Here is a 25,153-nt window from a genome sequence, read left to right on the forward strand (position 1 = left end):
TCGGAGACTCACGTCTTCATCACTCTGCTGCTAGCCACGCCCTTCCAACACTAGCACGCAGTTTAGTCTTCACACCAGGTAGACAGAGTAATGACAAGCTAGCCCAAAGACGCTGCAATCCCTTTAGTGAGCCTAATGAGTTGCTTGTTCCCCTGGGCATAGAGTAAGAGCCCAGGAGTGTGTGAGGGCCAGGAGGTGAGAACCTGACCTCAGCCAGAAGAAACAGAACACAAACAAAGCAACAGCATGAACAGTGACATTCAATCAGTGGAAGAACTAATTGCATATCAGTTACAATGCCAATTATCCTAAAAGGGGATTTTAACATAGCATGGGACCCCTCTAAGGACAGAACCAAAATAGCACAGGGGGCACAAGGGAAACCCTGGCCTTGGAGACGCGTGGAGGGCGTTTGAAGGGATACCAGGAGGGGTACACCTTCTACTGGCATGCTCACCACAAGCACTCGAGGATAGATTACGTGTGGCTCTCCAGAAGTCTGCTGGGCCACACTACAGGGATCTCGGTCGAGACTATCATGCACTCAGATCACGCACCCATAACCCCAAACCTGAAAAGAAACCGACGACCTGCTGCCAAAATCGGTCGAACAACTGTATCAAGCAAATTATCCACCCCTCCTAGAAAGGATCAGAACGAAAATTATGGGGGCCCCTACCCATAACACTGGTAGGCCAAATAAATGTTATAAAAATGGTCATCCTACCCCAACTGTTATACTACTTCTCAGCCCTCCCTATCCAGGTACCGCCCGCCCTATTCAGGTCTCTGCAAAAAAATGACAAGTAGATTCCTATGGAACAATAGAGTACCGAGAGTGGCTGCTAGAGTCATGGAAATGCCTACTTGTAAAGGCAGGTTGGGGGAAACGGACCTTAAAGTCTACTATCTGGCAGCCCATATGAGAGTTATCCGGTATCGGCAGAATGAAGATGGGGGAAAGAGATGGAGGCCAATGGACCGATCAGTAGCAGGGGAAAACTTGGAAGAGATACTATGGAAACCCAAACCAGATAAACCACCCCGAATGTACTGTAGCAAGATTCTGGCTCTAGTGGGCGACGGTAGGATGAAGCAATGAAGAGGGGACACATCACCCCTCACCCATCACGCCGTTATTGGACAATCCACAATTCACCCCGGGACACAAAACCGCTGCATTCACCAAATGGCAGCAGGGGGGGTTGCCAAAAGATCAGAGATATGTTTGCGCGGAACCAGGTCAAACAATTCGACCAATATACGGCAGACTTCGAACTGGGGGAGAGGGAGAGATTTCGCTATGCACAACTAAGGCACAGGTTATTCCAACCCTCCCTGAAACAAGCAGGGACATGCTAGCTAACGCCCTTTGAAAAATACCTGAATATAGATCCCGGCGACAGGCGGGTGGTCACCTCCATATACGTGCACCTAAAAGTGGTTGAAGATCCCCCTCCGAGGCCATATATGAAAACATTGAAATTATCCACGGGACACTCAATAGAAAAGAGCGAATGGTCGAAACTATGGGTGAGCATTCCCAAGCTCACGAGATCCCTCCAAATTCGGGAAATCTGGGTAAAACTGCTTTTCCATTGGCACCCAACGCCCTAAAGACTCAACAAAATTGACCAGGGGGAATCGAAATTCTGTTGGAGGGAATGTGGAAGGGAGGGAACGTGGAGCCACATAGGTGGGACTGCCCCAAAATAGAGAGATATTGTGAGAGCATACAAGAGGGTTCTGCACAGACTGGTCAAGGTTATTGGAGTTCCTACAGGAAGGATCCAGGGGTGCTTGGTGTCCAAGGAACATGCGCCTCTTGGGTATAGCAGGATAGCCTCTGATCGAGCTACTACAGGGGAGGTGCCCCGAGGACTGAACAGAAGCACGCAGTGCAGCACTGACTCATGACACCAAGGATAACGAAGCCCGGAGATGGCACTTTAGCACTATGGACTACCGTCAAACCAAAGGGGGTGAGGGGGCGTACACATTTACGGTTGAATGTCCATTTTGGGATGCCCAGGCCCTGTCATTGGAATCAGTGGTTTCCTGTTAGGAAACAAGATGGCCCCGGTGGCCGCTTGCTTTCTATCGCCTGTTACCTTACTTTTCCCAAAGTCACAGGAAGCCCTGACTCTGTCCCTTCTCCCTGACTGGCTGTTGGGTGGAAGTTCCATATATGGTGTTGTGGGGAAAGTCCAGGCCAGACTGGCTGGAGCCTTCCCAATCACTGTATGTTGTGGGTACGCCCTTGGGGTGGGACCTAGGTGAATGGAGTGTGTGAATAATACGCATTCTGTGTTATGGGTGTCTAGTATCTGGCGTTTGACACAATGACTGAGACAGCCCTGCCCAAAACTGGTATGAATGCAGTGTGTAGTGCTGAATGGCATGGTACTTGGCCGAATCCACATTCTGTGTTGTGAGTGTCTGGATGGAGAAGAATGGCCTGAATGCACTGTGCGCCTGATTGGCTGCCTGACTGCCCTTCTGAGTGATTGGTTGCCTGGTTGTGACCCAGCAGAATGAATGGGAGATCAACAGTATATCTGGGGGCCTTTCACTACTAGAAATCGCTCAGAAGCTGAAGTAGAAACTGACATCGAAACTGACGCAGTTCAGAAGCTGAAGTTGAAACCGATGCTTACCTTTGAAGCCCACTGGAAGAAGAACTGCTGCTGATGTCCTTTCGCTAATCTGAAAGCTGCTGTGCCTTCAAGGAACTGATCCAAGAGAGGACCTGGCTACGAGATCTCTTCCCGAGCTACAAGGGGCCATTGTGCACCAGCCGATCTTTGCCAAAGCTCCCTGGTAGACAGACCTACGAAAGGCTGCCGACCGGAGAAGGGGACCGCCGAGGAGATCAAAGAGAAACACCGGACAGCCGTCCGCCGTCGCCGACCTGAGCCACAGAGCTCCCTTTGCCTAAGAACATTTGATCCAAGGACTGGGACTAGAAATTGGTATGCTTCAGTCTGGTCTTCTGGGTGTATTGCTGTCCATGTAGAGATCTTTCTTGTATGGCCTTTGATGTGGTTGCTGTGGTAAAATCATTAGGCTTGCTTTTTTGGTGTGGTTTAGCATACTGCATCAGTAATGCTTAGAACGTCAATCTCTGCGGTTCACTATCCTGTTCAGGAAAGCATGGTAGCCTACTAACCCTTGATTTGCCAGCTTCTTCAGACTGTTGAATGCCCTTTGCCCTAGTGGGCTCATATTGTTGGATCTGTCCACAATGTATGAGCTGGTTGGAAAATTGGCAAAGTTCTTTGCTTCAACTGGCTGCTTTTTTGTTCTGGATTTCTATTCACCGGGTGTACGCTGATTATGCCCTAAATTTTGTTGAAGCACTTATGGAGCAACAGGTGTTTCTTCAGGGAGTGTGCAAAGCGGTCTCCTTTGTTACGCAAACTTTGTGTGGTGTACTGACTGTTGGATTATGATCAGACGACGGATGGACCAATTTATACTTTTGTTCCCTGCCCCACTCTTCAGAGGGTTGCCCTTCATCATGCTGGATGCTTGTGGGCAGGGGCTGGGGGGGCTTGCAATTTGTAAGCAAATGACAGATCTTTGACCGGTGCTTGTCTGCAGGACTTGGAATGTTAAGCTACATCCTTTTTGCGTGCCTTATTGCAATTTATCCAGCATTCTGCTTTGCAGGTAGTGAATAATGCATACGTGGTACCTCCAGCATTTGTTTTAACATTGTGATTTTTCCCTTTTATAGTCTGTGTGTGTCTGTGTGTGTGTGAAGCTCAGATTCCTATTAAGGATGCAGGTGCTATCTTATACCTGTTGCTCATTCCTGGTCGATTGGAATCAGGGGTGTTGGCGGAGGTCCTGGCCCACGCGCCACAATCCGATCAGGCATTCCCCTTCAGAAAGATGTCCTTTCGTGGCTAAAAAGTTCTGTGAGAAGCCCCAGGCCAACGCCCAGATGAACAAGAAGTTGGACAGCCGCTTTAGGCTACTGGATGGGGAACCAGTCCTCCTGGCCTCCCACCCTCAACCACACTCTTCAGTTGTGGCGGCAGCCTCTTTGTATTCCAAGCCATCCTCGTTGTCGTCCACAGCAGGGGCCGCCTCTACCTGTCTATCCAAGGAGGACAGGGCCCTCAAGTCTATTCGGCAGGAGATGTTATCTCAACGCTGGGCTGCACTTGCGACAGGCCAACGCTGATACCCTTCTAGCCACGGTGAACTAGAAGCTGTGGCGAGAGATCGGGGGAGTTCCTGCCCGACATAAACCCGGAGAGACAGGCCTCTATTAAAGCCAGGCTGACAGAGACCTGCGCAGTTGCGCAGGACCTCATGGGGTCTTTGGTCTCGCACATCGACACAGCCAGTAGATGCCTCTGCCTGGGGGTCTAGAGGAGGTGGACGGCGTAGATGCTTGCCACAAGGTTCTCCTTAGATGTAAAGGAGAGGAGTCTAGACCTTTAGTTCGAAGGGACGGACCTCTTTCATTCGACCACCGATGAAAAGCTGACAGTAAAGAAGACCTCAACGCAAACTGCCAAGTCCCTGGCCATCCTGACCAAACCTGGGCAGAAGTCCTTCCCTCAAACCCAGGGCAGGTCCGACTTCAAACCCTGCTCCTTCAGCAGTTTGAAGGGGTTCAAGGACCATGATACGCTGCAGCCTGACTGATCCCCCAGCGACCACAGGAGGAAGCAGCAGAGGACCTTGCACCGCCTTTTCCGGTCCTCCTCCTCCACTCCTACCTCGGACGCCAAGAAGCAATGACATGACGGTCAGGTAACACAGCTCGCTGGTGGGGGCCGGCTGGCTCTCTTCGCGGCTGCACTGGCTTCTGTCTTCCTCTTCTTTTTCCTCTACCCTCTTCTCCTCTGCTTCAGAGAGGGTCCCCGGCCCTGTTGCGGGAGATCCTTCTTCTTTTGGACATGCAGGTGTTGGAGCCGGTTCCTCAGTCAGATATGGGCTCCGACCTCTACTACAGGATTTTTGCAGTACCCAAGAACAACCAGGCTTGTTTGAGGGTAGTGTAAGGAACTCATGGTGTTAACAGTAAAGACAGACAAGTGCTCACAGTTCAAGGGTGTTTATTAAACTGTATGCAGGTTGGAAAAACATCTAATCTAAACCTAAATCTACAATGGGAGTAAGCGTCGACCTTCAAATGAAAATAGACAGTCCTAATGGCGTTGTGTCAAATAAAAAGGGCCTGGGCGGCGCTGTTGCGCTCGGTGAAGATGGCCACCTAAGTGAAGGCTCTGTGCTGGGAGGCATTATTCTTGTGGAAATCAGCGTTGGTGCGCTGTAGTCTACCGAGGGGACATCAACAGATTACTCCCATGCACCCTGTCTAATTATCAGCCGGGTCTGGAGACGAGAGCCGGCTCCGTTACGGAGCTTTGGGCGGCTGTTGGTGGACTGGGAGTCGGCATCGGCCTGATCCGACTGACGCTTCCGTGGGAGTGTCTGCTAGGGCCAGGCATCTGCGGCCTGCTGTGGGGGGAGGTGTTCTGTGGCCGCCCGATTGGATTCCCCAGCACTGATCAAGCCGGATCCTCTGCGCCCAGGGGTGGTGGGGGTGTACAGAGCTTCCCTAGGGGCTGCTACGGTTGCAGCGACATCGAACCCCGACCCTTGGAACCTGTGGCTTCTGGTGTGCAGCGTGGACTGCTGCCGCACTCGACCCTTCTGGCGCTGAGCGGGTCTGCTCTGCCGCTGCTCCGGGCCGGGGTGTGCTGGTGGGGGGCGCCCGCCGCAGCCTTCCTAACATCTACACACTTGGTGGGGTGCCCCCCCCTCCTGCGGCCCTGGACGGGTGGAGCCCGGAGCCCACGACACAGACAGTGAGTCCCTGGGGGCGGGTGGGCCTGGATCTGGCAACCACAGCTGAGGCTTTGTTTTCCCTGGGCTGGCCCTCCCCCCCCCTGGGGACACTGCGAGCCTCGCTGCAGCCTGTCCTGCCCCTGCCGGGGGTGCTGCTGTGCGGCGGGGGTGCTCATTCTGTGTTCTGTTCTGTGTTTCTCCCGCGGCTGCACAGCAGTTCGAGCTCCACGAGCCGCCAACTTGGGCCATAGGGGGCACAACTCAATGGTCATTGGCCTCTGGGTGCGCTGACCTATACTTACTCAACATTGAAGATCACACCCTGCTCAGGCGCTGATCGAGCCTCAACAACCCCATCCCAGTTCATGCTGCTGCGACAGTGAAGGCTCCCATCCCTCTGCAATAGCCCTGAAATAGGTGGCTCTGATAGAGCTTGTTGATAGAGGGCTCTGGATCCCTGGGCTTCTCCACCCTCGCCCACCTGCAGAATTCCTGCCTTGCGAACCTCAACAGGGGGGGCCACTCGGATGCAGTGTGTGTGGAGTCTGGCCAGGTTGCACAATGCTTAAACTATCTACACCACCCACTCGCCCTACAACCCGGTGTTACGCTCACCTGGCTCCCACAGAGGCGTCGATCTGGACTGGACTGCTGTGACCTCCACAAATGTGACGCGTAGGGCCGAGATGACGGACTGGACTGGCCCACTTAGCTTTGTTTGCTTGGCCCGTAGGAATATTCTTCTGCAAATGGAGAAAGAGAATTAACCACCCGTGGAGTTGAGCGTAAATCCCCCCACCCCGCTGTTCTCCCCACTGATCACCTTGGATGTCCCCTCTTATAGTCTCGCCTGATGATTTGAAAAGATGAGCTCTCCATCCTGCATTGAGCGCAGGGGCGCGTAGATAACCAGTTACTTCACTGGCTCGAAGGAATTGGTGAGTTCCAGGACAATATTGACTCCGATATTCCTAGCAAGATGCCGTAAGTATGTAGTTCGTAAGAGTTCAAATGCCTGACTTTCACTCTTGTCCGATTCCTTGCAGGTTGCAGCTTGACCCTACTGAAGAGTTCCTCGTGGCAACCGGTAATGTTCTGGTAAGGATTTGTATTATCCAACACAGTTCGAAAAAATGATGTCCATATGTAACCTGTTGCTTTCTCCCTTATTCATGCGCTGAGAGAAAGTATGAAGTCTCGGGGAATAATGCCTCCGGCAGTAAAATCAGGTAAGTCTTTTGTGGTGAGGAGGGTTTCCCTTGTTAGTCCCTTGTTTCACCTTGCTGTCCTTTTGTTTCCCCTTAGGGGCCGGGGTTCGGCTAGGATGCAGTGGAAGCTGCACCGACCCGTGAAGAAGAATACCCCCGGTGGTGAAATCAGGGGTAAGTCTATAGGGGGGTATTCCTCTGTGTATTCCCTTGGCTCACCTTGCTGTTCTTGTCTTCTCCTTAGGTGCCGGAGTGCGGCGGGAACATGCAGGAGAATGCGGTGAAATGTGAAGATGCGGCGAAGGCCGGTGAGTTCCGCGCGGCACTGCAGCAGGCGAGGCGGCGCGCATAAAACAACTTCTTTCTTCCAGCTCGAAGGCGCGATGGATCGGGAATTCAGGTAAAGATCAAAGGTATTGCTCTTGTTCTAACCTTTTCTCCTTCTTTCTCCCTTTTTCTAGGAGCTCCAAACCCGAGGCGGGCGTGGCAGAAGAATGGATGCAGACTTGCAGGCACGGTGAGCGTTACGCTGCTGGATGCAGAATAACGCGAAGCGTGTGCTGTTCTTCGAGCGTGGTTTAAATAGCCTCCAAAGTAGTCCCAGGTAAGTATTCCTCCTCAGCCCCACCCGAGTAAAAAATAGTCCCTATGTAAAATAGTCCCTTCCAAGCCTCGTTTGGCTTGGAGCTCAGGCAGCATGGTCTGCATCAAGTAAGTTTGTAGCATGGTCTGCATCAGGTAGGTTTTAATCTATGAGCCTGGTGCCTATGGCGCCAGGACTGACTCCATATGAGCCTGGCGCCATAGGCGCCAGGACTGCACCCAAATAGCCCCTAGCGGGGGTTTTTGGGCTTGCTTGGGGGTAACTTGGTAACTTGATGCCTGCTTCCGGGGTTGCTGGACATGGTCTGGGTCCCCGGGGGTAGGCATCATGACACCCGGGGAACGGTCGCTGGTGTGGCCGAGCCACGCATACTGAGAGCTCCCACCGACCAGCAACTGTGATGCTCTAACTGAGCTCCAGCAAGTCCTCTTCACCCTAGCCACCCAGCGACCCGTTTCCCACCTCGATCACCTGACGTCTCACAGTTGCTTACTGGGCAACCTCCCTGATACGCCAGAGTCCACAAACTCCTTGGACCATAGCGCTCCCTTGTCTACTGAGGTCCCCAGGAACTGCGCTCTAACTTGGAACATCACTGGTTGGTTCCGCCTGGGCATTCCTGTCACCGGGCTCCCTGTGCATCTACATATTTGCCAACTGGCCTGGCGACTCGGGCTGCCGACCAGGCCCGTCGCTGTATACTCTGGGGTCAAGCTCCTTCAGACCAACTGGGACCGGCTAGGCCCCATCCAGTCACCCTCACTCACCCTTGCGATCACTCTCTCCACATACTGGTCTCCCAAGTCTGCAGACTCTCCCCCAGTCCACTAAGGGCGCAGGGAAAAAACAGAGCTCCATCAACATGTTTACTAAAACACTGTCTAAACAGGCAGAGGAGGCACCGGAGCCGGAACCCACCACTTCAACTCCTCCAGACTCCATAGAATCACAGAAAATGCTGGAATATATCTGCGAAGGGTTCACCACTTTGCACTCCAAACTGGATGACATGAATGGCTCCATATCCTCGATCACAGCGCACATTGAAAAAACCGACAACCGAGTTGCTGAAATTGAAACGAGGGTGGGCGCTACAGAGGACGACTTGGGCTCTCTCCGGGCATAAGTCTCCTCATTATCTAGACGCGTGCTGGAGGTAGCCCAAAAAAATGAGGACCTCGAATCGCGCTCTAGACGCAATCACCTCCGCATAATTGGGGTCCCCGAGGACGGCATCAAGGAATCCATGGAAGCCTACATAGAGCGCACTCTACTCACACTTCTTGATTCTCCCAGGCTCTCCTCACAGTTCGCAATTGAAAGAGCCCATCAAGCTTTATCAGCAAAACCCAGACCTGGCGCGCCCCCGCGCACCATCATAGCCAGGGTGCTAAACTTTCGGGATCGTGACGCCTTCCTTAGGGTAGCGAGAGCCAAATGGGATCTTTTCTTGGGGTCCTCTAGGATCCACTTATACTCAGACTTCTCAGTGGCGGTTCAACAGGAAAGCAAAACCTTCCTGGCAGTCAAGAAGAGGCTGCGTGACCTGGAGGTTAAATATTCCATGCTGTATCCCACCAAGCTACGAAATGAACACTCTACCAGGTTTTCTTTTTCACAATCCTGGAAGAAGCCTCCAAATTCATAGACAATCACTTTCCAGGTTAAAAGTTCGTGGCCTCATCACTTTGTTGACGTTTGATCACCTATCGGGAGGGGCGCCCCGTCCCATGGCCGCAGGAGATCCATCCTTCTGTCATGTGTCTACAGTTCACTCTGGCTCTACGATGTCTTGATCTCCCCGTCATTAGTAACCTCTTAAACTACATGTTAACGGTTTTTCATGCACCTCTCTATCCTTCATGAGCCCCGAGCCCAGAGTATCGCCGCCAGGCCAGCACACAGGCCCCCAGGCGTTGATGCCATTGGTTTGGATTTGGTTATGGGGTTGTCATTCCTCTGATTGGGGGAGGGATGTGGGTGGGTGGGGGTGGGTTGGGATGGGCGTTATGGTAAAAAAAGGCTTGATGTTCATGAAGAAGGCGGAGTGCGGGCCAATGCCAGGTCAGTCGCGTACTGAGAGGGGGCTCGCTCATCTAGCCCGGCCTTCAGGCCCTAGGTTATCACCTCTCCGAACTTCAAAACCTATGCAGTGCTCTTATTCCAATGGGCGACAATAATGTGATACTCATGAGTTGGAATGTGCGGGGGCTGGGGAATTATAGGAAAATGCGACAGTTACAATTGCACGCCATGAAGTGAAAATCCTTCTTTTACAAGGAACACACGCATATGCTGAACACTGGAAAATTCGCCAAAGGGTGGGGTCCCCAAAGATATTACAACCACTATTCTGACCAGAGTCGGGGGGTTATGACACAGATCTATAAAAGCCTCAAATGTACTGGTAAGTCTTCGCAGGTCGACCCACTGGGTAGATATGTATTGCTTCATGGTGTCCTACAAAATAAAGAACTGGTGTTATTGAACATCTATGGTCCCAATGTAGACGACCCCGAATTTTACCTCCACTTAGCCTCCCTCATAGGCAGCTTCCCTATGGTCCCGATACTGTGTGGGGCGACTTCAATACAATACTAGACGTGGACCTGGACAGATCGGGCTCCAGACCCCGCCAACTCTCAAAAGCAGCCTACACCATTCTATCATCGCTTCCCCGACTGGCTATAGTAGACATATGGAGACTTATACCCTGACTCCCAAACATACTCCTTCTATTCCCCGGTTCACGACTCACATTCTAGGACTGACAGATGGCTGATATCAGACATGCTGATAAGAAACGTTTCACAGCAATCGATTTTCCCTAGAACTCTTTCCGACCACTCCCCGGTGACTCTCTCTCCCTCTCTGCTGGGGCCAGACTACGATGGAACTCGGCAGTGGAAAATGAAACCACACTCCTTGCTCGATACAGCCTTTAGCTCAGAGCTAGAGACTGCCATTGAAGACTTTTTGAAAACAACACTAATTCGGTCACTACACAATCCACCCTTTGGGAGGCATTTAAAGCCTACATCAGGGGTATCGCCATCTCCAAGGAAAGTGGTATTCTGAAAGCGATCTGAGGCGATATCCGGAAAAGTGAGTCGGCCCTCGCATCCCTCGAGTCCCAATACGCTCTCCTTCCATCTCCTGAGATCCTCGCGTCTTTAGGTACGGAACTTGATGCGTCTCATACTCATGCGGAACGCAAGGTGAAATTCCTTGACAACCCCCAGCTCGTGAGAAAATACGGGGAGGGCGAACGGCCAAGCCGACTCTTAGCCAGACTCATCCGTCGAGAGTTTGGATCCCCCAACATCCCCGCTATCGAGAGAGCCGACGGCACTCTAGCCACACTCCCACAGGATATTAACACTGAGTTCCTGGTATTCTATGAAGCCCTTTACTCAGAGGATGAGAGCGTCCCAACAGCGGAGATCGATGCTTACCTAGACGGCCTTCCCCTTTCGGTCCTCTCCTCTGAAACTAATAGCTCTCTCGAGAGGCAGTTTACTGCGGAGGAGCTCTCAGATGCCATCGATTTGCTGTCATCTGGTTATTCCCCGGGCTCGGACAGCCTTCCAGTAGATTTTTACAAACACTTCAAATCCCTCCCAATACCTCACTTGATGGCCCTATGGGAAGAAGCATGCGTAGTGGGTAGGCTCCCCCCTTCTCTCCGGGAAGCCATAATAACGGTTCTACTTAAACCTAGCAAGGCCCCCACCCCTGTGGCTCGTACCGTCCCCTCTCACTAATCAACTGCAATGTCAACATTTTTGCCAAATTGCTAGCCTTACGCTTGGCCCCCTTCATGTCACACATCATTCACCCCGATAAAGCAGGATTTATTCCAGGGCGCTCCACCTCTCTGAACTTGATATTATTAGTAGAATTAACCCGAACGTGCAAGCTGTAGTTGCTACACTGGACATGCAAAAAGCATTCGACTCCGTGTCCTGGAAGTACCTTTGGCGGGTCCTCGGAAAATGTAAAATTGGGCCCAGTTTTCGTTCATGGGTCGGGCTACTTTACTCAGATCCGGTGGCTAGGGTCCGTACTGAGGACAGATGCTCATCCATATTTCGAATTGCCAGAGGTACGAGGCAGGGCTGCCCCTTTTCCCCCTTAATCTTTGCTATAGCTATGGAACCGTTTGCTGATAAGATGTGCCAGTGCCACGCTCGCAGAGGGTTACGAACAGCAGGCCAAGCGGATATCATCTCTTTATATGCAGACGATGCCCAGCTCTATATCCGGTCTCCCGCTATCAACCTTGCCACGACACTGGAAGACGTTGTCCACTTTGGGTGTGTTTCTGGACTCAAAGTAAACTGCTCCAAATCCACCCTGTTCCCACTCACTGAATGCACACGTTCCCCTCCCGATCTTATGGGGTCACTTGGTCCCAATCGAAATTTACTTACCTCGTATAGAGGTGACTCGCCGTCCTGAGACATTGCTCCAGGAGAACTATCAGTAACTCGCGAAACTCTCTGAAAAGGCTTCTGGCTGGGTGAGAGTTCCAATTTCCCTGGCTGGTCGAATTGGGGGGGTTCTAAAGATGGTCGTACTCCAACTTTTATATAAGTTCATCAATCTGCCCATGTTGCCGGGGAGACTGCTTTTTCCAAGCGTTGACCCGCACTATTAACACTTTTCTGGGGCAGTCCGACTAAAACTTGCAACATTGTCCACCCCCATGTAAAGCGGCGGATTCAGTGCCCCAGATTTTCTCAAATACTGGCTGGTGGCGCAGGCCCACTTCGCCTCGCACTGGTTTAACACACAGGATCCCCCTCCGCATGTTAGACTCGAGAGAATGGCAGTCAGTGGCCGAGACGTCCGCTCCTTGATTCTCTCCCCATTGCCGATCATGTTAGAGTCACTAGACCCTGTTAGTTTCCAGATTTTAGAGTGGGCTAGGGATGTGCTATCAGGCACATCCTATCCATTCCACGGCGATCTACCACTGTGGAATTTCCTCCCAGGGGTCCCATACTTACCATCATCCATCATACACCGGTGGGCTGAAAAGGCTACGAGGCAATCCGGGACATCTTTGAGAGTGGTGGTTTTGTTGAGTGGTCTGATCTTCCACCCATCCTCAGACAGAAACCATCCGCGTGGCTCCAATACTCCTCCCTCCGCAGAGTTCTTAAAATCACATACCCTGACTTCCCTGCGCTAACTCCCAACGACCCAGTAGTTGCGGAGCTATGCAGCTTCAACTCCTTTAGGGGGAAGGTATCCAGACTATACGCCCTCTACAGGCCAGATCGACCCCCGCCCCCTGCGACAAACAAACATAAATGGGCAGAGGACTTGGGGGTGGTGATGTCCGACCAACCCTGGAATCTCATTGTGCGCGCACCCACAATGTGTCCTTTAACTCCTGATTCAAATTAATCCAGTTCAAAGTCCTGCACAGGTATCACCTCACTCCGATTCAGTTGCACCGCATGTCCAAGGACCACTCCCCCAGATGCCCCAGGTGCGGAACCGACAACGCCACATACATACACATGATCTGGTCCTGTCCTAAACTAGCGCAGTACTGGGAGGAGATATGTACTACTATGACTGTCATTTTGGACTGCACAGTCGCTCCATCCCCTGCATTGTGTCTCTTTCATGACTTCCCGGACTTGAGTCGCGACTCCAAAAAGCTGGCGGGCCTCTGTATGTTACTCACTGTCCACTGCATCTTACTATGCTTGCTCCGCCCTGGTCCACCCTCACACTCGCAATGGCTTAGGGCAGTCACCTGGGCAATTGACACGGAAGAGGTCTGGGCTAATCAACAGCCGACGCATTCCAGGCCCAGGAACATATGGCTGAGATTCTGCTCTTATATGGCCTCCATAGCTACAGACTGATGGTGCATCTCTTACTTCATCTTCTCCCACCTCCACCATGGCCTGAACTTTTGATTACCCAAATTGCTCCTGTGTTGTTGCGCCCCTCTGCTCATACCTGCAAAGCAATGTACAATGTTGAAATCGGACTGTATGCACTGCAATTGTCACGTCTGCCCCTGTTGGGCTTCTGCCTCTTCTGTGTTGTCAAGCTAAATAAATAAAGTTTAATAAAATAAAAAGGGCCTATACTAAGAAACCTATTGCCAAACCTTACAACTAATACAAAAAGGGTGTGGGATAGTTCTCAAGAAAAGAAAGAAGTGCAATGTGGCAGTGGGAGCCCCGTTCACCCAGCCAGAGCCCACTCTGGTAGTGACGGATTCCTCCCTCTCGGGCTGGGGGCTACCCTAGATGGCCATTTGATTCATGGCGCATGGTCCAGAATGGAGGCCCTCCTGCATATCAATCTGCTGCATCTCAAAGTGGTAGGCCTGGCTTTTCTACTAGTCATCAGGGGCCACGCGGTTCTGGTCAGGACCGACAATTCCACGACGATGTTCTACTTGAACAAGCAGGGCATCACCCCCTCTCCCTTCCTGTGCATGGAGGCAGTGTCAATCTGGGAGGGACCCAGTTGGAGGGGACATGGATATCTGCGGTCCATCTCCCGGGGGACAACAATGCGGAAGCTGAACATCTCCGCCGCCTGGGGCTAAACACCTACAAATGGGAATTACACATCAACTGTTTGCTGCCCCTATTCCAGAAATGGAGGTTCCCAGATCTGGACTTATTTGCATCTCCTCTGAATTCCAAGTGCCCCCTCTTCCCTTCATGGGCGGGGTGGGGACAGGGGTCTCTGGGCGACACGTTCCAACTCTGCTGGCAGTTGCTATCCGTTTCCTCCTCCATTGCTCCAGCGGACCCTCTGCACATTTTGAGCCTCAGTAGACTGCAGCCTCCTCCTAATAGCCCCCCCCACTGGCTGTCGAGGGCTTGTTTCTCCGACCTGCTGCAGTTGCGCTCCCAGGGGCCTGTCCATTTCCCACACCCCTGCAGGGGCTTCCTGACGCAGCAGGGCGTTGGGAGCACCCGGACCCAGCCAGCTGGCCCGCTTGGCCTGGCTCCTGATCAGCGGAGACTGCCCCACTCCCAGTTTTCGTATGACAACTGGGAAATATTCCAGGAGGCCCTCCACGTGTTCTCAGTACAAGAGTAGGTGGACCAGGTTCTGCCACTGGGCTCACGACAAGGGGCTGGACCCCACTCACCTTCACCCTGGACGACGTACTGGCCTTTTCTACACATCTGGCTCGCTATGGAGACCAGGTTGATACCTGTCGCACCTATTTGGTGGCCATTGGGGCCTACAAGAACTCCCCAGAGCACATTTTTTTGGCGGCCACCCCTGTGCTTAAGGCTCACCTCAAGGGGTTGTCCAGACGGTTTCCTCTGGTTCATGGGCACACACCCGGTCTGGGACCTCAGCGTGGTTCTGGCGGCTTTACAGCGTAAACCTTTCAAGCCAATGGCCTTGGTCAACATCAGGCTGGTGACGCTCAAGGCAATACTGTTGGTAGCGCTCACTTCTGCAAGCAGAGTCGGCGAGCTGCAGGCTCTGTCGTGCAAGCCCTTCACCACCTTCCACAATGACAAGGTAATCTTGGGCACTCATCCAAACTTCTTGGCCAAGGTGGTCTCTCCGTTCCATTTGAACCAGGAAATCTGCCGGCCAGCGTTCTTTCCAAACCCGCCGCCGGTGCTGAAAGGGTATTGCATTCCTTAGACTTGGAGAACGCTGAAGATGTATCTCTCCCGGACGAGGTCTTTCCAGAAGTCATTAGCAAGGCGGCTACTTGAGCCACTTCGTCTGCTTTCTGTAAGCACTATTCCCTCGATACCAGTTCCAGGTGGGATGCAGCGTTCGGTCAGGCGGTTCTGGTGAACATTCTTGCTTCTTCTTAATCTTGAGGCAGGTTGTCACAGCACCACCCGGTTGTCTTGATCGGTGGAATCACCCACAAGGATGGAGGAAAGGGGACAGGACATATGAGTAATTCAAGTTACTCTACTTAGTGACTGGGTGTCAGGTTTCTTGGTCTTGGGCGAAGATAGCACGTACACCTGCCTCCCCGTTGGATCTTGGTGCCTGGATTGTACACAATCTCAGGCCCCCATGACCCGCCGCGGAAAGAGGGTTAGGGTCTGCTGGATTGGATAGGTAGGGGTGATTATGGAAACCGGATAGAGGATCAGGAAGAGGTAATGGATGGGTAAGGGGATTCAGGGAAAAGGTTTGACTTGTTGCCCCCCTACTGGGGTTCCTGAAATCGCTGATGCTCCGCCCACCCACTCCTGCACACTAGCACACTATGCCCCCCAAAGCCCTGCCTAGTCTGGCCTTCTCCGGCCCTAGTAATTCTGCTTTGATACCTGGCACATTGTATTTTAGGATTCTCTGGTGCGTTACTGGTACGCACTCACATTGTGCTGATTGTTTGAACTCACAACCGGCACACCTTAAACAGGTTCACTAGTACATTGCAATCATATACCCACTGGTTACATGCAATGCGTTGGTTGTTGGAACTCACAACCAACACACATTAACTAAAGAAACAAGATGGCACTTAGCTTTGTGTCGTGCAGCGGGGTACGTCTGCCATGAGCTGCGGTCCCAATGTTCAAGCCGTTTTGATCCAGCGGAGCGCCGCTACAAAGAAATCAAAAGCATGTGTGAGCTTGTGTTGCGGAACAGTATAACAGAACACTTGACAAGCTACCAAAACTGCCCACTGGCGGTCTACAGCATGCAAATGCAGTCGATTTGTGGTGCCGGTTCTCCGCCACTCATGCTACTGTGCATCGGAAGTTGCTATCAGCTGTGAGCACCTCTGTACTCCATACACTTCCCAATGCCTTTAAGAGTTACATTGCCCAAACACTGCTTGCGTTCTAGCCAGTTACTCCCCGAACACAATGCTCCTCCCGAGAGCGCTGCCTTGCCCGAACGCTGCTTGCGTTCTATCCAAATAAACACTCCGGAATTAACCAATAGTCTGACTTGTTAGATAAAAGCACTTATCTGTTGCTGAATGCAGGGCCTGTAGTATTCGCAGGCGGGGAATGGCCCTGCGGTTCGCAGCCTGCAGGAGCCCTCCGAACACATGTACTCTCTCTCTCGTGTGCTGGTATATATAATACAATGCCCCCATTTTATATAAGCCTATACTTAATCATGAGAGGGGGTAGGGGGGAGGAACAATGTGAAAACACTTCAGCAGCAGCAGTCCCGTGGAAATGATCAATGACTCACTGGTGCCTGCAGTCTAGCACAAAAAAACCATTGTCACAAGCTAACAACACCAGGGAAAGAAACTAAAATACATGCAGACATGAAACAGGAGGAAAGGAAAACAAGCACGAGCAGTAGACAAATGCAATAGGCTCCCCCAGGCCCCACTTGACTCCATAAGGAAAGCCTGAGTCAACATATGCATAGAAAGTATGAAATCCCCACAGATTGTGTTGCAGATGGCGATTCTGTGCACATGTTGAAGCAGTGCTTTCTTTCATCCCTTCGTGCGGTAGCTGCACTAACATTCTCCAGAATCCCTAAATGTGAACATAGAGCAGCCCAATGTTTACTGAGGGCTGATGCCCCTTTTCACTTAGCTGCACTGTGTTGCTCCAAACTGTTTGCCATACTGGAGAGAAAAAGGGCTAATGTGGGTTCAATCGCAAGGTGAAAGGTAGCCGTCTACAGTCTTCCCATTGATATACAGGATCTTTTCATGAACATCTTTTTCCTAATTCTGGACGTGAGATGCTGATCAGGTAGGTGCCCCCTGACCGTGCCATCTTGTGGCCTCCAAAATCGTTTTTGCACCTGTGCTTAAAAGCACGGTGAGCGCATTCGGCGCGTGGTCCCTCTCCCCTTCCCAACCCGCTTCCTGAACATCCCTCTACCCGCCTCCCTCAATGCCCCCCCGCCCTGATTGGCGCACCATGCCCTCATCAAGGACACCGCAGAGCAGCCCCCTACCCGTGCAGCCCCTTCGGCTAAGGGCCCCAAGGACAAGGGCGGCTCCTACAATGGCGGCTCCAAGACATGTCTGCAGGTGTCAGCAGGGGAAGCTAATGAAGCCAGCAGTCAACAGACACCAACTAAAACTGTAATTGTGGCTTGGGTAGGGTGTATAGCAATTACTCTACTCCAGAAAGCCCCCGCCACTCTACCATACCTCTCCCTAAAGTACACCGCCATAGGCTTACAACATGCACATTTAGAGAAATGTATGACCTCCGACCTAAATCTACGCATGACTGGACTGTAAATGTTGTTTTGCATTACTTACAAAAATAATTCCCAATGTTAGCATATACCACACTTATATGGAATTCTTAACCTCAGCCTGCATCACATAGAGATAGAAAAAGTGAATGTTAGCACGTGCCACACCTAGATGGAACTTGAATGTTACCATGTGCCACGCTTAGAAAGGAGATCATCATCCTGCCCTACATCGAGATAACTATTGGGAAGATTAGCAAGTGCCACACTTGGACGGAATATGTAGATTAGCAAGTACTACACTTAAACAGAACCGTGAATGTTAGCATGTTAAATTTCATATAACCCACTAACCAATATAAGCTCAAATTCTCTGCATATGTATCTTTCTAAAAAAACTCACACAACCATCTCTCGCACAAGCCGCACACACTTCACCACACTGCAACAACACATAAGCCGCACCTACAGCACACGCGGACTGACTGATACCCGCACCAAAGCTCAGCACCCGGTGTATACCGAGTTGAAGCTGCCAACAGTACACCACTCCTCTCACTATCCTAGTCCCTCTTCACCTTACTAACCCATCCCACCTTCTCATTTGCAGATCTGCCAGAGCACCTGGGGACCAATTCCGTTGGTGACGGTGCACTATATAAGTACCTTTAACAAAGTTCGTATCACATAGTAGTGCCCTTTTGAGGTCACTGGGGGTCTTAAATGGCTATGATGTTAGTATAAGTGTAAATGACATAGTTTCACTTCTAAAAGCCAGCCCCCCTCTGAGGAAACAGTTATGTAGCATTGCTCATGTAGAGAGCCTATAATTATGTGCACGGGGAGAGGAAAGTTAAACATCACCTTGCTTACCCTCACCTGGGAAGTAGAACCCTCAACGTGACAGCATATTGATTGATTGATTATTTGTATAGCGCCTATACACAATGTGTTTCAAAGCGCTTCAAGGAGGGTGGGAACATGGGAGAATACAATTACATTCAAACAGGTCTTTGAAACAGGTCAGAATGTGAAAAATAACTATCAAATCATAACAGATAGTACAAGTGCATGGAACAATAAGGGAGAGGTGAGGGGGGGAAAAAAGGAGACAAAACTAGCAGTAACATTACTATGCCCGACGACAATTGTTGCAGTGCAAGAGTGACAAGAGGAGGGGGGAGGAGGGGAGGTAAGGGGGGGAAATGGAAAGCGGTAAGCAGAGGAACAAAACAAGTGACTATCTACAAGATAGTGCAGGGGAGGGAGTGGGAGGAGAAGACAAGAAGGGAAACAAGGAAGACACTGGCGGGGGCAGGGTGGACAGGAAGACACTGGCAGGGGGAAGGGGGGACAGGGAGACACTCACGGGGGCAGTAGGTCAAGGCGACACTGGCAGGGGGCAGGGGGGACAGGAAGACACTGGCGGGGGCAGGAAGACACTGGCGGGAGCAGGGGGGACAGGAAGACACTGGCGGGAGCAGGGGGAAAGGAAGACACTGGCGGGGGGCAGAGGGGAAAGGAAGACACTGGCGGGGGGCAGAGGGGAAAGGAAGACACTGGCGGGGGGCAGGGGGGACAAGGCGACACTGGCGGGGGGCCGGGGAGGGACTGGAAGACACCGGAGGGGGGACAAGGAGATACTGGCGGGGGCAGGGGGGGCAGGGGGGACAGGGAGACACTTGCGGGGGCAGTAGGTCAAGGCAGACACTGGCGGGGGGCAGGGGGGACAAGGAGACACTGGCAGGGGGCAAGGGGGACAAGGAGACACTGGCGGGGGGTAGGCGGACAGGAAGACACTGGCGGGGGTACAAGGAGATACTGGCGGGGCAGGGGGGACAGGAAGACACTGGCGGGAGGCAGGGGGGACAAGGTGACACTGGCAGGGGCAGGAGGGACAAGGCGACACTGGCGGGGGGACATGTGGGAGAAGGGGGTGCAGTGGGGTGTGGGCGAGTTGATGGTTGTGACAGATATGGATCTAGTGAGGTGTCCGATGTGGATGATGGGGTCTCCTAAGGTGTGCTTGAAGTTGACGAGTGTGGTGTCAAAGAAGCGGGGATTGCGGGGTGAGATCAAAGATTTGGGTCAGGCATATGTGGCAGAGAAAGAAGGGTGCAGGGTGTTCACGGATGGTTCAAAGGATCCGGTATCTGGAAGAGTGGGAATGGCGTATTATTTAGAAAGCACGGGGGAGTATAAAGTGGGGCGTCTGACGGATGATGTGTCAATTTGTACGGCTGAGTTGGTGGCGATTGCAATGGCGATTGAAAGGGTATGCGAGTTGAGGTTTGAGAAAGTAGTGGTATTTTCAGATTCATTGAGTGGGTTGCAGGCGATTGTGGCAGGGGATGGTGATAGGAAGGATGTGATTTTGGATATCAGGAGAAAGATTGATCGGTGTGTGCGTGGGGGGATGGATCTGGAGTTGGCGTGGGTCCCCAGTCATAGCGGCATTCTGGGAAATGAGTTAGTGGATCTGGCGGCAGGTGAGGGTATGAGAAGGGAAGCGGTTGATGTAAGGTTGCCTTTGAGTGTGGATGAGACGAAGGCAGTGATGGTGAGGCGGGTCATGGATGAGTGGCAGGAGAAGTGGGTGAGTGGGGTGAAAGGTAGGTGTATGTTTGGTATTCGTGAGAAAGTGTCAGTAAAGGTGGATTCGGGAAGTCTAGAATGGAGGAGGGGGGAGGAGGTGATGCTGAATCGATTGAGAATAGGGCATGTGGGGCTGAATGAATGTCTGTTTAGAGTGGGGAAGCGAGAGTCGAGGGATTGTGCGGTGTGTGGAGTGCCTGAGACTGTGGAACATTTTCTGTTTAGGTGTGAGAGACATGCTGTAGAGAGAGAATTGATGAGGGTTCGATTGACTGCGCAGGGTGTGGCTGAGTTGAGTGGGAAGGCTTTGTTGGGAGGTGACGGGGTGAGTGGCAGGAGGAGGAGTAGTGTGTTGTTGGATTTTGTGAGGCAGACAGGGCGGTGGGAGGAATTGTGAGTTTTACGTGGGTTGAATGCTGAATGGTGGATAGGTGCACATCATCCAATTGGATGGGGAAGCGCCTGCGTGGGTCCGTCCACGCCTACTCTAATTTAAAGAGCAGATTTCGACATTACACCGACCATGTTACAGCCCTGTGGCTACACACTGCTTCATCATTATTTCTTCAGTGTATCGGTAATATCTATTGCGCCCTCTTTATTTCATTTTGTGTTTCCAGCAACCACTTTTCACTTTCAACCGCAAATCGAAAATTAAATTGAAACGTGGCAAATACTACAACAACACTAATGTGGCTTGATGTACATTATCTTTATAATTTTTTTGTCACGGTTAATTATTTTAAACCTATAATTCTTGATAAATGTAATCAATGTTTACGTCTATATTCTGGCTTCCTTTAATGCTAGTGAGCTTTTGGTGCACACATTTTGCAGAAAGTGCTTAGTGTATACAGAAACATTTTGTTGTATTTTACATTTCCTTGTTATTGTTCGCAGCGGCAGGTGACGATGAAAAAAATGTACTCCACTCTAAATTTAGAACCTTTACTCAAGGCCCCACATCTTGCATTGGAAACATGTTAAAAATCTATGTAGACTGCATGAATATAAATACGATGTTCAGAGCTAAAACATTACAGATAAGTCTAGTCACGCCAGCCTCTTTTGCACTTTGCATTCATTTGGGCTTCATTTGTCTCTTCAGGTGACTATGAACTGTTAGATCTAATCTTAACAAACTGACATGCACCCTTAAAAATACATTTTTCTTTTTCTTTCAGTGACAAAAAAACAGGAGGGCTTGCTCTAATATGTGAACTTATGGATATGAATATTTATGAACTGATACGAGGCAAGTTTAATCATTTTGTAATGACTATCGAGAAAAAGCATGCTTTATTCCAAATGAAAGTGAATTAATGTTGGACATTTTATGTCTTATACCACACCGTTACTTTGTTCACTCGATTTTTTAAAACATTTTACTTACGTTTCTGTACTACCAATATATACATTTCTAAACCCAACTAGTCTACTATATTGTACGAATAGTACTTATTGTGGTAGATTCTCAGAAAGTAGCCTAAATGAAAGGAGTGCATTTGTTTCATTTGGGATACTTTGAGAAATAGCACAGTCACCTTATTCTCAAAAATAACCTGTGCTTTTCGGGAGGGGCTGGACAGTATTCCAAAGATGCGCCGTCCAGCCAGGGTTGGACTGGGAACCAAAAGAGACCCTGGAAATAATTTTCAAAATGGGACCATATAACAAATTTTCAGCAAGAATAACCCTTCTCCTATGAGCAAATTTGAAAATAAAATAGCTTACCACACAAAAGAGCCCTGGGATGCAGAGGCCTACTGGGAACTCTCCAGAGTTCACTATACGCCAATCCACCCCTGCGTCCAGCCCCCTTGACTACATTAATAATGTATGACTGGCTCGCAGCAAACATGTGGTTACTGGGAGCACATTTCACAGAGACCGGTCCAAAAAGAGCGTGTTTTTGTGAAACCCACCCCGCCTCCCCCCAAAAAAATCCATTCCGGTTACGGTGACAGCAGTGCAATTTTGACAGCTGCGGGTTGAACAGGCTGTCATACTTGAGAAAAAATCATTACACGGTTCCACATTTCTGTCATGATTTGTATCTCCCTCTGCACCTGTATCCGACAGGCGCAGGGGGATGTCCCTCATTTCTGCAAATTTAAAAGCCCATCCCATTTGTAATGTGGGGATGTGCTTTTAAATGTGTAGAAACTCCACCTGATTTGTGCAAAGGGGTGCAAAAAGATGCGCTCATTTAGATGTCCTTTGTGGATTGGACGGCTCCCTTTTTTTGGCGTAAGTAATCTCTTTACTTGCATCAGAACACATTTTGAGAATCTGCCCCATTGTGTCCTTCCCCTATGCGTCTTTTGTACACTGCTCGGTTTCGTGCCTGTGTGTGTATATAAAGTTAAGGTGATCAGATTTAACACAACAAAACCCTAGAAGATCAGTACTCGCATTTCAAGCAAGTCCACCTTAACTTTGCACCCCCTGTGGCGCAGCTATGACCACAATAATGACATCTTAGATACTGGTGACACCACTAATTACATCACTGATATCACTGGTTTGATTCATTACATTTTAACTGTGACAGCTCTACTTTGTTACACACCATAAATGTGTTTATTTCATATCGTTCCATGTGTTAATATCCCCGCAAAAATATCGCCATACAAAAATATCGCCATATTTTTGCGGCGATATTACGCCATGGAACCTGCGGGGGACACCCCTGCAACCCCCACTTTATTTTTAAAGGAGCGGGGGACACCCCTGCAACCCCTGCGCCCAAAAACCCCAAAAATTATCCCCCCCAAAAATATCGCCTATGGCCGTGCCAAACGACCATATATGCGGCGATATTTTTGGTGGGGATAATATTACCTGATACCTTTCATACATACACAGTACATTGTCGTCTGGCCTTGTTTCTTTAAATGTAACTTATTGTATAAAATGATGTAGTAGAAGTAACTGATTTCTTTTTGTATATTAACCAAACTTTGAATTCTTAGATACTTTACTATCACAATGCACACAGGCACATACTTTCTATTATATGTGATTATTGTTTTATAACACTTGTCATCTAGAAAAAATGTTGTTCATGTAATGTTATCACGATAAGGAGAATTGTAAAGTGTGAATATTTTTAGAACGCTTACTATTAAACATGTTTCTGCTTCCATTTAGTCTTCTTGTTTTGGTAATGCTACATCTACTTAACATATTATCTTTGGAATTCCTAAAGTAGATTTAGCAGGATCGGGGACTTTCCCTGCAATTAAGTATTGTAAATGCATATTAATGTATGAAATACAAACCATTTGTATAACGTTACATATTTGTATTTTATATTTTATAAGTACTACAAATGAATGCTCCACATGTAATCATATGATACTTGTGTATGACTGTTTCCATGTCATGTTATTGTTAAGTGTAATAAATTAAAATATCTTTCAAAAGTGGGCATCAAACATTTTCAAACTTATATAATCAGTAATATCATATATGATGTAATTATTGATCTCATCAATTGATGCCATGCATGATGTAATTAGGGACACCATCAGTGATGTCATGTATGCTGTAATTAGTGATGTAACCAGCAATGTCATCTGTGATGTCGTCTTTGTGGTCGTACACTGTGCAACAGGGTGTGCAAAGTTAAGGTGGACTTGCTTGGAATGTGAGTGCTGAATTTCAAGGGTTTTGTTGCGTTAAATCTGATCACCATAAATCTCTATTAACTAAAGTTTTTTCATGGAATTTTCGAATGTTTTCAAGGGTTTTATTATATACTATAGTTTCTTTGGGCCCCACTAACCATGGCCTTCGGATGTGGCAACTGTACATGTTGCACCAATAGGTTCCTTTGGGCCGACTAAGGCTGTGTCAACTATATGTGTTGCACCAATACGTTTCTTTGGGGCACACTATCCATGGCGTTCGGCCGTGGCCTCTGTACATGTTGCACCAATAGGTTCCTTTGGGCCCACTAGCCGTTGCCATCGACTATGGGCATTGGCCATGGCCACTGTACATGTTGCACTAATATGTTTATTTGGGGCCCACTAGCCATGGCCTTCAGGCTGTGGCAACTGTACATGTTGCACCAATATGTTTCTTTGGGACCCATGCACAAATACATTTATTTGGAGCCGACTAAGGCTTTGGCTACTATACGTGTTGCACCAATATGTTTCTTTGGGGCCCACTACCGATGGCATTCAGCAGTGGCCACTGTATATGTTGCACCAATAGGTTCCTTTGGGTCCACTAGCCATAGCTTTCGCCCATGGGCAGTGGCCACGGCCTTTGGTCCTGGCCAATGTACATGTTGCACCAATATGTTTGTTTGGGCCACCATGCACCAATACATTTCTTTGGGGTCCACTAAGGCTGTGGTCACTATACATTTTGCACCAATAGGTTTCTTTGGGGACCACAAGCCATTGCCTTTGGCACATAGGTATCACCTTAATTATATGGCGGCGACTGCCACCTTATTTTTCTCTCTCTCTCTCTCTCTATATATATATATATATATATATATATATATATTTCTTAGGCTTGTGGAATCTGCTTAGATTACATGCTGTGCATAGGCCGACATCTAGTGGAAGCTGCAGAGTATTTGTTTGTTTTTCGAAACTCGAAAGGGGAGTCGAACTAGGGCGTGCCAGTAATACTATCCCTAGTGTGACGTCCACTGTACCCATGATCCTTCACGTGTGTAGGACCCTCAGATTGTTTTTTTCCGCCATACTTGTCGGAAGCATAGTTGCAGAGTTCCTTGGCTTTTAGCCAT

The 25,153-nt window shown here is 49.9% G+C and overlaps 1 protein-coding gene across 2 annotated transcripts in view; it reads left to right on the plus strand.

Moving 5' to 3' along the window:
- Positions 1-25,153, plus strand: part of MOK (MOK protein kinase) — a 1,335,855-nt gene that overhangs the window by 544,666 nt on the left and 766,036 nt on the right. The window contains exons 1-2 of one of the 2 annotated variants that reach the window (XM_069637749.1): positions 20,887-20,956; positions 21,564-21,634. In XM_069637749.1, coding sequence (XP_069493850.1) covers positions 21,604-21,634 — 31 coding nt within the window. In that variant the 5' untranslated portion in view covers positions 20,887-20,956; positions 21,564-21,603. Of the gene's footprint in view, positions 1-20,886; positions 20,957-21,563; positions 21,635-25,153 lie in introns of those variants that run through there. The other variant, XM_069637748.1, reaches the window with a different exon arrangement.

This window comes from Ambystoma mexicanum, chromosome 14, assembly GCF_040938575.1.
Source record: "Ambystoma mexicanum isolate Mex_15411 chromosome 14, UKY_AmexF1_1, whole genome shotgun sequence".
NCBI classification, from domain to species: Eukaryota; Metazoa; Chordata; class Amphibia; order Caudata; family Ambystomatidae; genus Ambystoma; species Ambystoma mexicanum.